Below are 13,503 nucleotides of genomic sequence, written 5' to 3'. Positions count from 1 at the left end.
ATTCAGAACTGAAGCATTTCTCCTGCCTTTATCTCAGTTCGTAACTTCAGGCACATTTTTCTTAAAAGACCTTACAAGGTCTTTAAGCTAGGAATTACAGATATTTAACATCTCATTACTGGAGATACTTGCTTCAAACAATTAAAAGATAATATCAGACTCAGAATAATACGCATCATGTAAGTTCATGCAGCTGAAACTAAGGAGGTCTCTAAAATGCAGGAGGTCCACGATATTACGTGCCCTTTATAGCATTCTAATTTTCTCCTCGTCTCTCCAACACATCACAAAACATAGGGCAGAAAAGGCAAGATTCATAAGCAACCAGGAAAACAAACTAAAACCCAGGATTTAAAGTTTTCTTTGCACGCCCACACACATGCACTGTTTATGTTATGCCCCAGAGATTATAAACACCCAACTACAGCTGCCTGAAAACAGTACCAAAAATGGAAAGTCAGAAAAAAACACACAAACACAATGCACGTGAAATTCACCTTTTATTTTTCTGTTGATAAAACCCAGAGATCCCTCACAGCAGCAATAGATGCAGAAGTTACCTGCAGAACTGTTATCTCTTCTTAATCTGTTTGCACACCCAAGTATGTCAAGTGTGTAGGGACTGCATATTAACACAGTACAGGCACTGCTCAGTAGTAAAAGAAATCAAGTTTCTCAGCACATTTTAATCCACCCTTTCCTCAATATAATAGGGTTTTCATAGTAATAAAAGATGACCGTTAACGAGTTATCTGCTTATTGGATGTTTTTTGTTGTTGCAATTAAAAAAAACTTGGTATTAAATTCTACATGTACAATTTATATGCCCGGGTACACTCCCTCACATTTTGTAGTGGATGACAAACTGTATCCAAATGCTTCCACTCAGAATGACAAGCTACTGGCATTTAGCAGCTCCAGCTACACTAAAGTATTTCCTTAGAGTAACAGAAACCACTGCTTTGTTCAGTAACACCAAGGGATACACGTTTTAAAATGCACATTTCTATCTTGTATCCATACCTTTCTTTAATATATATATATTTATATATATAGCTCTAAAGCAAATATCTACTATTTTACAATTAAATTAACACACATCCACGATTGATCTAACTAGTGATTTTGGTCTCAATACTTTAAACATTAGTTGTTCCATAAAAATATACAATTCAACAACATGGTCCTATCAGTGACATGAGGCCTTTAGATAGAGACCTATGACAGATAATCAACCATGCATTTCAGTGCTCAATGTCATCTAACTGATAAATATTTATACTGCATTTTCAAACTATCAGTATCTTTAAAATCTCAATTTCTCTTTGCAGGCTGACCATGCTTGCAAACATGCAGAAAGCAATCACATTTCTCACTGGCCTGTAGCAATCCCATTTTTTTCTTTTCCCATAGATTAGCTGAAGAAGTACAAACTTCATGCTGCCATTTTTAGATCTTTAACCTTTTACTTTCTTTCACATACTGAATTATTTCACAATCGATCGTACTGTTCCATGTGGAAAAATTAGGGAGTAGCCACACGGTCAGAACTGCACTTTTAAGTCTCTAAGAATTTTATTACTAAGAGTCAATTAGGATGCACTCATAGCTGCCATACAAGTTAACAGACACCCAGTAGACAATCAAGTTAATTATAGATATATACCCAAAAGTGAAGCTTTTAAAATAAACTAAGCTACACAAGTACAGCCTCAAACCTGGTAGATTCACAGAAGTGTACTTTTGTCCAGAAAAGAGGTTCTTTAGAATGGCACACAAAAAATGAGCCACCATCAACCACACTTGGAAAAAGACATTGTTTATACCTGGAGATTTCCTTATTGCCACCACAGCACCATTCCATATAAGGTTTTACAGCGATGTTGATGCTACTCCTTCCGCACTACAAACGTGAACCCTCCAAATCAGAAGTAGTCAGCAATTAACCCCAGACAAGTTCACGTTAGGGTTACGCAACATGTAAGCCTCGGAACTTTTTACCCTTACAAATGTAACGATCAGTAAATCAGTAATTTAGATACTAACGACTCCAAGTTCTGTACAGTCACTCTGTATGTAAGACTTTACAATAGGACATACTAAGAACACAAAAGAGGTATGACAGTTAAATTCAGCTTTTTTTTTTTTTTTTAAACAGCAGAAAGTCAGGGAAACATCTGGAATTCTTTTTCACTGCATTAACATATCTTCTGTTTTTGAATATAAAAATACATATAGAGACTTAATCCAGAACTGCAAACAATTACATCTTTTCCCCCTAACTGCTTTAAAATTAGTACAAAATAAGTTACAGGAAAGACTGATTGCTGCAAATTTGTTAATGTCAGCTATTACAAAGTCATTATATGAGAACACCAACTGTAGATTATTTACAGGTGAGGTAATAAAATTTTCAGAATAACGAATTACGATTTAGCAGAAGTGTAAAAATAATGTACTCACCAAAGCATTACAAAATCTGGTATTGTTATCAGTTACATAGTAGATCATGATTACATTTTGTAGTTGATATATAACATGTTCTTAAGAAAAGTGCCAAAATACTGCTACATAAGAATCTTTTTTCCAAAATAATTCAGCAAAAAACCTTCAGATTTAATGTTAAATAATGCCAAAATAAAATAGGGAAAAAAAAAGTGATGTCAATTGTAGAAATAGGTCCTATTAAATGCCTTTCAAAAATCTGTAAATTCACTTTCATGCGTAAAGGTCTGACATGAAAAAGATCTATAAAAATCAATATACATGCTTTTTCAGGGTCTCCTAGGCTATTTTAAAAGTACACATTCTTCTTAAAATGTGAAAAACGCATGGAAACTGAAAACATTCTAAAAACGGCTGAACTGCCAAGGGCTGTCATCAGTGGCACCAAGTCCCGCCGGAAGCCAGTCACTACCGATGTACCCCAGGGGGTCACTACTGGGATCCATACTGTTTAACATCTTGGTTAATAACATGAGTGATGGGACTGAGTACGCTCCCAGCAAGCCATTCTGAGGAACCTTGGCAGGCTGGAGAAATGAGCAATCAAGAATCTCAACGCTGAGCAAAGGAAAGTGAGAACCTGGGGAAGAACAATCCCATGCACCAGTACAGGCCGGGGGCTGACCAGCTTGCAGAGAAAGACACCAAAATGGTCACAAGCCACCGATGCGCCCTTGCAGCAAAGACAGGTGACAGCCTCCTGGTCTGCGTTAGGAAAAGCACTGCCAGCAAGGCGAGGGAGGTGATCCTTCCCCTCTGCTCAGCCCCCACGAGACACAGCTGGAGTGATGGGTCCAGTTTTGGGCTCCCCAGTAGAAGACAGACACGGGCATATAGTGAAGGGCCACAAAGATGATTAAGTGATTGGAGCATCTGACAGACAAGGAGAGAGACTGAGACAATTGAGATTGTCTAACTCAGAGAAGAGAAGGCTCAGGGGTTTTCTTACCAAGATCTGTAAATGCCTGACGTGGAGGAGTTAAAAAGAAAAAAAACCAGGAGCCAGACTCTTCTCAGTAGTATACAGTGATAGGACACGAGGCAACAGCCCCTAATTGTAATATAAGAAACTCCATTTACACATAAAAATGGGCATTTTTAGTGTGAGAGAGATCAGAACACTAGAACAGGTTGCCCAGAGATCTTGTAGAGTCTCCATCCTTGGAGATGCTCAGAATTCAATTTGTCACAGCCCTAAGCAACCTGCTCTAGCTGGGGGGTTGGATGAGATGATCTCCAGGAGCCCTTTCCAACCTCAGTCACTCTGTGATTCTATGAAAATGACAGTATCTTTTGCAGCCCAGGAATTGCATCGACTGAGTCACAAAGCAAACTATACAATGTAAATGGAATATATTTTCTCTTTAAGTTATTGCATACAAACGTTAGTTTTGCTGCCTGCGTTTTGCCGACCTCATTTTTTCAAATCTTGACTCCATTTCTTCCAGGACCTTTGGTGTGTATCGTACAACTAATTTAACCTTTCCTTGGGCTGCCTTCAGCAGTTCTACAGCTTTTTCATGGTGTTCACCTTCGACACTCTGCAAAGCATAAAGCATTAAGTATCATATTAGTAAGGACAAACACAGAAAAAAGACTTTTTTTTTTTTTTACAACTTCTATATAATCAAATATTAAAATATTCTAGTTCGAAGACTTCACAAGAACAACGTCACCCAAGCTTAGGATTTTTTCTCCAGCATATCACTAAGAAGTGAAAATAAATATACTGATCAATATTAGTAAGAGTAGTGCAAAACTTCTGGTTAGGCTTATGCTGAGCCTTTATATACATCTACTCATTTACATACAGTAAGTGAAATAAGGAGAGTATTAGGCAATTATGAAATTATATTTAAAAATCAACAACTTCAGGAGGACGCTTGTAATTTGCTTCTTCTTTTGTCACGCATTTTAAATTTAGCAGTGTACCTCAATTTACCTAGTAAGCTACTTCAAATTATCTTGCATTTAGCTAAGGACAAGCGACCCCCCCCCCTCCCCCCACAAAAAAAACCCTGCAAGGTAGCTGCCTTCTGGATGCTATCCTATGTTGGGCAAAATGGTGTCTACTGGGCAGGTGCAATGGAACAGCTAACGCACTGCACGTTGCTTGTCTTAGCTCTCCATATATGTCTAATCATAACTGCAAGGTATTGGGATTAACTTCCCCTAGACTGATCAAGAACAACAAAGCCCAAATAAACAAGAACAGATAAAAAAAAAAAACACGCACAAAAAAACACAAATCAAAGCAAAAACAACAAAAACCCTTCCTAAAACAACTCTCACAATTTATTAAGGTTATACTAGATTCATCCTATTATAAAATTGAAGCAACAATTCTCAACAACTGCATCCAAATACACATTCCTGGATAGCATACATTCTATCAGCACAACTTATTTCTTCCAAACTTATCAAACACAATGATGGGACTACCCCAAGCCTACCTCCCACTGGTGCTATTAGAAGCTAGAAGGCAGGTGATGTACCTGTTGATTGGAGGGTATCCCCGTTACTATAAAGTTACTTACAGAAAGAAAAACAACAGTTAAAAAAACCCAAGATATTTCTCCTCTGTCAGACTCAAACACATACAGTTGAATGCTTTCATGTTTGTTATTCAAGTGGATGTGTAGGTTGTTCCAATTAAAACCGGTAACAAAAAGCTGGCTAAGTTTTATGCCCAAATACCTAAAATTCTGAAGTACACTTAAAATCTCCCAGTGGGAAAGTAAAAAAAAACACCCCACAACTTGTTTTAAGGCACATTCATTGCAGTCTTGGCTGTGGCAAATTACTTTTCAAGTATTAAATTAGCAATTACAATTACAATAATGTCTGTCATGTATTAAGATGACAGTAATCCATCTGTAAACATCAGGAGGTTCTCCCTCTGAGTCAGATTTTGCATTCTCACAGTATTTTATGCACTCACTGTATTCTTACCACATCTCTATATACTTATATACATGTATGCACACAGATTCAGGCACTGCTGGCTGTGACAACTGTCTGATGATCAGGATCAGGTTGCGGTGGAGTGATTGCTTTTTCTTTAGGAGGGTCTGTGGGCGGGGAAGGCCTCATCTGAGGACAGCTGATACTTCAGGGACAGTAGACTTGTCCCTTGATACTTTAAAGTACTAGGAAAGCTAGGACAGGGATAGTTGCAGCACTTTGGCCATAATTTCAGGAGTGTTTCCTGAAAAGAACAGTTGGACTCCCAGGTAACAGTCAGGAGACAAGCACGTCAGGTCCTTGCTAGCAGGAATTTCCCACAGTAGACAGCCAATAAGTCTCCATTCCTTCCGTGAGTCCAAAAACACTCAGGCTATACAGAAATTTATTTCAAGACTGAGAGTCGAGCTAAATTGAGTTGGCAGATGTAGTTACAAGAACATTGATGTCAAGCTACCATATGATAAAAGCTTCTGTAAATAAAACAGAAAGTTTGAGAGATTTAGCCGCATTTGACAAGCAGCTGTCTTAAATCAAATCCTGTCCGCAGCCTCCTCTTTCCAGTCAACCTGTGTTTTTCTTTTTGTATTGTAACTCATCAGAAGAGGATACTTATTAAAAATAAATAGCTACAGAGCACTTCAGACATATACTCCTTCAAACGATAGGAAGCCTCTTTTTGAAGCTCAGTACACTTAAGCGAAGACAATAAAGCACACAACCAAAGATAACACCACCTTGTTCTTCCATCTTAATACAGCTTTCATTATGCACTAGCATATTTATTGGGATAATGATGTCAAGGAACCCCTCCTCAGTCTAGAGCAATGTAACCTAATTTACTACTTACCTTTAGAAGCTACAGAAAAGTCTATTAATCAAAATCTGCATCATCAAATTTGGATCAAACAGGAAGCCACAATGGCAATTGAATGTTATTTCAGAATACCACACCTTGACTAGACTTACACCACCTCTAAAATCTGAAATGTTGACATAAATAGTACAGTTCCCAGTAGAGAATGGTAACGAAAGCATAATCCAAGGCCTCTCACTGCACACACTGAAGTTCAGAAAACTAAGCAAGATGTTCTTGCAAGGACAAAAAGAACCAATTAGGCCAAGATCAGACAAGGACGTTGAGCTCATGCCATGTATATTCTTTGTATGCCCCCAAGTGGAAGCAAGTAGTTACTGCTACGTAAAGTGAAAACCAATTCCTACCACTCCGTTTACAGAAAGAAGCTGGTCTCCGCGTTTCAGGCCTCCATGTCTATCAGCTATACCACCAGGGATAATTCGAGAGATATAGATCGGAGAATTTTGTTCTTTGCCTCCCATGATATTGAATCCAAGACCTTCTTCAGTTTTTGGTAGTTCAACCACTCTGGGATGGGAATGACCTTCACTAGCAGCAAATGCAGCTACAGTGGCCTGTAAGAAATAAAATTTTCCTATTTATAAGAAATTAAATATAGACCCCTTAGCTAGACACAGTGAGCAGGTTGAAAAATTATTTTTATCTCATTTGTACAAGACAAATGAGATTAATTTCCTAGATGCCAACACTAGTGTGAAAAATTTAGAACCCTAAGAATAAAATCCAATGTAAAAAAATTAAAAATAACAAGTCTTTTATTATACTTTTTAATGACCCATTATGCTTATCCATTTTATCAGACATCACGATAATACCCTTCTGAATTTTAAATACCCATCTTCTGCTTCTAAAGCAACAAACTACTGAATTTTACTTAATCTACAGTTTGGCTTTTACCTTTGCTGTCGCATTAGCTCTGACTTCTGGGCTACTGCTGATATCCACGGTCTCATATACGTGTTCATACACCTGTAGGGAAAAAAACAGCTTAAGTATGGTGAAAACAGTTATTTTTATGCTTAAACAATGTAACAAAATACCAGTTACAACTTAAAACTGTGTAGATGAAAAAAACCTACACCTCTAATAAGTTGCTCTCCAATTCCCTGCAAGGTGCCAAGTGAGAATCTCCCATACTATGAGAAAATAACTCTCTCAGCATCTTTATTTCTTGGTCAAACCATGGATCTTCTAGGTCTCAACCCAAATACTCCCTCCTTCTGTGGCATGCAGACGTCATTATCCATTTAGAAATGTTTATTGCTAGCGTAACACACCTGACTGGAGATATGGGTGATTACCTTCTCATGTTTGATTCAAGTTGGAACTCCTCCATAACGATGCATGAAAAATTAATTTAAGGACTGCTCTTCAAAGCCCTCCCGAACATCCAGCCCCTGCCCCCCCCCGCCCCCCCAAACCCTTATGTTCCTTCAACTGATGCAACAGACCGAGTATCTTAAGAAAAGTATTGAAAACACAGAGGCAATAAGAACACTAATGCCAGGGAGGTGCTCACACCTAGAGCTAACCACATCTTCACATTGACCTGCCAATCATCTGGATTTGCTAAGCAATAAACACACGGTCCTTGACAACTTCCCTGCCTACAAAGAGATCTTTTAAATCACTGCAGGTGTTAACACCAGTGGTAGCATCATCGCCAGCAGCAATTATAGGGCACTTTCAATCACTTCAAATCTCTGAAAGAGTATCTGGAATGAAGAAGAGGTGGTGCAAGGCTACGATGCTGATTTGGCTGAAAAGAAACAGAGGCCATTTATACTTCACCCATTCTTACCTGCCAACAGAATAACACACTGCTAGCTGAGCTGTTGGTAAGGGCAGACCCTCAAAATAACCTATAGTAAGTAATCTGTTTCTGAGCCATTACTTAGCACACCTATATGATCCCGAATTATTTTCTCTTGAACTTCTAAAAAATGAGTCTTGCTCCAAAAAGATCCATAAGTCAAATTCAGTTTTAGAAAGAAAAACAGTAGGTTACTGAACTGAACATAAAAAGAAAAGTACCATTCTTAACGCAAGGTAACAGCGCGCAGTTAACTTACCTCCCTTACAGCATTACAGAATTCACTCTGAAGGACCCTTTGCAAAGCCTGTAGTTTCTGTGGCGGCACTTCTCCGCTTCTCTGTAATTTTTCCAGCAACTCAATTGCTCTGCAGATGTCTACGGAAAAACAAAGCACTGGTAAAGAGGAATGCCTGAGGAGATTCTAGTGGTGGCTTTTCTTTTGTTTGTTTTTAAATTAATAGAGCAGTCTGTGTGTGCTTGTGTACATCTTAAGACTATGTTATAGTTTCATTTCTTCCATACCTCTATGTATTTAAAAATGTTACCATAAAAAACCTTATTTACAGACTATTTAGGTCAAGCACAGCAATACAAGCCTGTAAAGAATCTGGAGATAACACTACCATATCCATATTTTAAAGAATTTGATTTTTCCTTGAAGCTGAGATCAGGCTGAAATATTTCTTTGATAATATATACTACCAACATTTCACATGCAGAACGTCACAATCTATCTACGTGGATATCACTTTGTTATGACCACCTGGAGTGCTGTCAGGTATGCTGACATTCCTCTTACATTCAAAACCCAGTTCAACAAGCGTACACCCAATGCTTTCCCCACAACAGGACTGAGTAATATCTGGCCTATTCAGGCACCACTAGCCTGCAATTACATTAACGGGATTCCAGACAGCAGTCTGGAATCATAAAAGCTTGGCTAGGTCTTTTACCAGTTTGAAATGCTTTCTTATTTCCTCTATCTCTGATGTATCTAATTTATCAAAGCGTTTCGAAAAACGACCTAAACTCCTCAATAATCTCAGCTGAGCATTCTGTAGCCCAGAATCCTGAACCCCAAACCTTTTTCCCAGATCCTAAACGTTTGTCCCTAAAGATCACCCTGTTGATATTCTAATAAATGCACATGCTGTTTGGTGAAACCAAACTCCCCTCTGAAGGATTTGATTTCAGACCAGTACCAATTAAGATGCGCATCAAACATGACATCAAATGCTACGTGATATGCTGCAGGCAGCTCTTCAAGAGTAGGAAGGATTAATATTCCTCACTTGTATTTCCAGAGTGTTACATTAGCGACGATTCTGAATCACGTAAGTCCTTGAACAGAAGTAGAACAATCTCTCAGAAAGGTAGATAGAAAGGATTGCCTTCATTACCACAAAGGCACAAAGAAGCAGTGATTAATCTACTATACAAACAAAGCATTGATCATTTTAGAAAAGGCTGAAATCTGGGACACAGCTACGTCCCAAATGTATTACTTTCTTTTTTCAGTAATTAACCTTTAGACAATCATTTTTCATGTAAATGCACGTCCACTCGATGGCATTGTACCAGCACAGAAGACATTCAACAGCCACGAAACTGCCTGCAAGAGTACAGGAGTGTAAGAAGTGAGGAGTCACAACAGGATGGAAAGACACTGATCGTTATGTTCTGAAATTAAGGTGAAATGCACTGACAAAAGACAACCCACAGCTAACGCTGTCCAGTTCTGTAAGGTATCAGTCAGAGCTCTTACAGACTGCCACAATGATTATCAGGTGGTACAGTCAATTAAACAAAGTCCAACTTAACAGACTGGTCATCCCTTAGCACAGTTAAAGCTGTGTTTGTGCCAGGGACTGGAAAAAAAAAATCATTCACAGAAGAGCACCCGAGTATCACAGCCACAGCCACGAGACACATTATTTCACACAAGAGTTGAAGTTTCCACATGCCAACACAACTACGCATTTTTTGGCTCTTTCAAGCTTTAAGAGGATCGGGTGCCTAACACAAATAAATGTCAAAACCTACATTCGAGCTATTACTAACCCCAAGTCTGCAGAGAACTAGCGTCACAGAGGCACTGCATAGTTGCTATTTGTACAAAAATTACAAATGAAGAAAACGCTCCTAAAACTTTTAATTTCCTAATACACACTTGGATTTGTTTTTAACTAAAAAATATGTAATGAAATTGAAGATACTCTAGGTGCGATTGTTTATTAATCTCTTTATCTTACTGATGCAAATTGACTAAAATTCTCAGGAATCTCTATGTTCAGCATCAGCAGCACAAATTCTCTTCGTTTCACGAAGTCTCGCACTGAACAGCTTGAAGTGGAACGATCAACAAACGGAAGGAAGAAGCTGTTCACCTCCCTTGGCAACAGCAGCAGTTGCAATCCCGCAACACTCCATATATTCATGACAGAAGTCTGGTAATTATGTAAATTACAATACAACTATCAAATACGTGCAGATGTTTGCAGACAAATGACTGGTTCGTGCATATGAAGATCACCGTTCCGTGCAGTAGTCCTCACGCCTGTGGTCCCTGAATCGTGTTATGCTGTAAGTGCGTGAAGTTGTTACCTAACAGTTTGATTAGGATACTACAATCAATTTAAAAAATGACAGCAGTCTACTGATCCGATGAGTAGCTGCAGTAATCAGGACTCCAGAACTCCACTTGCTAATTTCTCTTTTGTAACATGGATCTTTCGTCAATAAACTGGATACAGTTCCCACCTGCATCTCCTAAGAGCTCAGACTTTAACTATGTAGCGTTTTATACCTTAAGGCAAAATCAGCTAGCTTGGGAATCAGCTGGGTCATTCAAAAAGCAAACTAAGAGCACAGATTCAGCTTGTCAAAAAGTTACTGTGATACACACAGGTCGCACATGAGGAGGTTTTATTTTAGACGAAACTAAAGCAAAAATGCACTTTAACTACTGAAAAAAAAAAAAGGTGTCTGAAAGCTGTCTTCCTCATAGTCCTGACACTATAGTTTAGCCAACCGTTCAGAATTAGACAGAAATGAACACTAGAGAATTCTGCTTCCGTGAAGGATTTCAAGAAGGAACAATGTAGAAGTAACTCCAGATGTGATAAAACACAAACAAACAAACAACCCCCATAAAACTCACTGCAAAACAGAATTCATAAATAATTTTAAATTTTATTTTCTTTTAACCTCTTCAGCCTCTTTAGATTAATTGCCCATTCTTCAGGAATTATTTTTCTGATCACAGGTTACCAGACTGGAAACCTGAAAGGAAGATGCATTTAAACTAAAATAACATTGGGAAAAACAAAAACAAACCTACAGTGAGATGCCACCACTCCATGCATGTGTGAATCAAACAAAGAGGGAAAATGCTGTGTCCTCACAGACACTCCTGATTAACCACTTTAGCTGCTTATGTTCAAACAGTGTGGACGCCTAAGGAATACGCAGATTCGCCACACATCACCACCAAAACATAAGAAAAATTTCCAAGTGATAAACGTTGTTGGATCCCTGCACTCCAGTAAATTTGGGTGGTGTCTTTTGCAATGCAGCTTGGAAGAAAGAACAGATGGGGAGAATTTTCCATTGCCCTCATGGTAAGCATATGGTAACCATTTTAAATCAGCACATTTTCTACACTATTCTCTCTTCTCTTCTGCTATATGCTAACAACATCAGTGATGTTCATTTTCAAGCCGACGATGATTCATCATAAGGTTATCTGCAGTCAACCCTACACAATTAACAGAGGTTGTTTATTTCTGTAAATAGAGCGCTTGCTTTTGTAGGTCCATTACACTGTGTTCCCTTTTTCTTCTTTTCCTTAAAAAGACCAATCTGCCAGAAGAATGAATAGCTCCTTTGTTCCACCGATCCCCAAGTAACTCCGCAGATTTGTTTGTTTTCACGGATAGAGCATAGTGGCAGGGTAATGAGGTGGAGGAGGATGCTGCCTGAGGTTTAACTCAGCAGACCTACCAAGAGCAACTAATCCACTGCCAAAGCAGCTGCCCTAATTAAGAAGCTTTGGAGCCGTGGAGTGGGAAGTAAAGTTCTTACATAAGTCACTATTTACAGGCTTTCCCTCACACATTACAAGCGATTTACTCGTGGAGCGGGAAGGAGGGCTGGGCAAACAGACCTGAATTCTGTGGCAGGTAACACGTGACGGCAGCTAGCACAATAAAGCGGGTACATACAGCGCATTACGCGCCTACAGAGAGGCACCGAGCGCTCTGAGCCAAGCCGGTGGACCCAGAGGGAACGGCAACAGGGGAACGGTTCCTTCGGTCACCTGCCCCCCATGTAACCGCCTTCCCTTTCACAGGCAGGAAGAACCACACTGGCCGAGATTTACCTCAGCCTCCTAAAAGCGCTGGATAGACGACACGAATGGACTTTAGCTTTCTCCTTGCTAGCTCTAGCTTGGCACCGCACGGCACGAACAACACAAATCTAAGCTGCTAAGTGGAAAATCGGGATGTAAACAGGAGTGTCAGGCTGCGACAGCAGAGCTCACGAACGAGCGCTGACGGCGCCTACGTGTGCCAGCTGCCTCCCGCAGAGACAGGCCGGCCGCTGCTACCAGACGCAACCTGACGAGCCCAAACTGAGGCCGTGCGTTTAACTTTAACTCTTCACGTGACGGAAACGAGGAGCCGGCAGCATTCGGGCACGGGCGAAGCAGGCGCGCCTACGGGAGCCCTGCACTGAGCGGAACCAAACTGAACCCCGAGAAAAACCCTCGCGGGCTGCACCACGAAGGGAGAGCCAAGGGAGCACCCCGAGACGGGCCGGGCCGGGCCGGGCCGGGCCGCCCCGCGGCTCGCCGCTGCCTCAGGGCTGCCGGGGCCGCGCTCACCTCGCTCCAGCCGCACCGGCTCGCCCAGCGCCGCCATCTTGTCCTCGCCGCGGCCCCGCAGGAAGTGACGCGGCTGCCGGAAGCGCGGCCGTTGCTCAGGGAGGCGGCGGGGTCGAGGCGTGGGGGGCGGCGGCTCCGCGGGGCGGCCTGGGCTGCAGGGGGGCGCCTCGCTGCTGCTCCCCGCCTGTGTTCCCCTCCGCCAGCCTCAGCCGGGGCGCGTTTGGGTGCAAAACCACGAAGTATGGAGCGTATCCGTCTGTGCGCCCCGCGTCACCCCGTGGGGAACGTGGACAAAGCCCCGCAACACCCGCGACGGGCATTGAGCTCCGCCGTGGAAGCGGCGCACCTACAGACACAATCACAGAACCGTTCGGGTTGGAAGAGCCCTCCAGCCTCATCGGGTCCCACCACCCCCTACCGCCAGTGTCACCCACCGAACCACATCCCCAAGCC

General features: G+C 41.0%; 1 protein-coding gene across 1 annotated transcript; it reads right to left on the bottom strand.

Moving 5' to 3' along the window:
- Nucleotides 1-487: 487 nt before the first annotated feature.
- Nucleotides 488-13,503, bottom strand: LIN7C (lin-7 homolog C, crumbs cell polarity complex component). The gene is made up of 5 exons (XM_083838653.1): nt 13,051-13,503; nt 8,422-8,540; nt 7,247-7,318; nt 6,694-6,903; nt 488-4,046 (listed from the first exon to the last, which is right to left on the bottom strand). The coding sequence occupies exons 1-5, from the start codon at nt 13,085-13,087 to the stop codon at nt 3,891-3,893; spliced, it is 594 nt and encodes a 197-aa protein (XP_083694779.1). The 5' UTR covers nt 13,088-13,503; the 3' UTR covers nt 488-3,890.

The sequence above is a fragment of the Anser anser genome (genome assembly GCF_964211835.1).
Source record: "Anser anser genome assembly, chromosome: 5".
In the NCBI taxonomy this organism is placed as follows: domain Eukaryota; kingdom Metazoa; phylum Chordata; class Aves; order Anseriformes; family Anatidae; genus Anser; species Anser anser.
Note: the sequence above shows the minus strand (reverse complement) of the source record. Positions and strands in the feature narration are given on the sequence as shown.

Excerpts from the sequence above, each read along its gene's own strand:
- LIN7C (XM_083838653.1), bottom strand. The coding sequence starts at position 13,087 with ATGGCGGCGCTGGGCGAGCCGGTGCGGCTGGAGCGAG. Across the intron at positions 8,541-13,050 it reads GCCGGTGCGGCTGGAGCGAG|ACATCTGCAGAGCAATTGAG; the intron begins GTGAGCGCGGCC and ends GTTTTTCCGTAG. Across the intron at positions 7,319-8,421 it reads TCTGTAATGCTGTAAGGGAG|GTGTATGAACACGTATATGA; the intron begins GTAAGTTAACTG and ends TTTTCCCTACAG.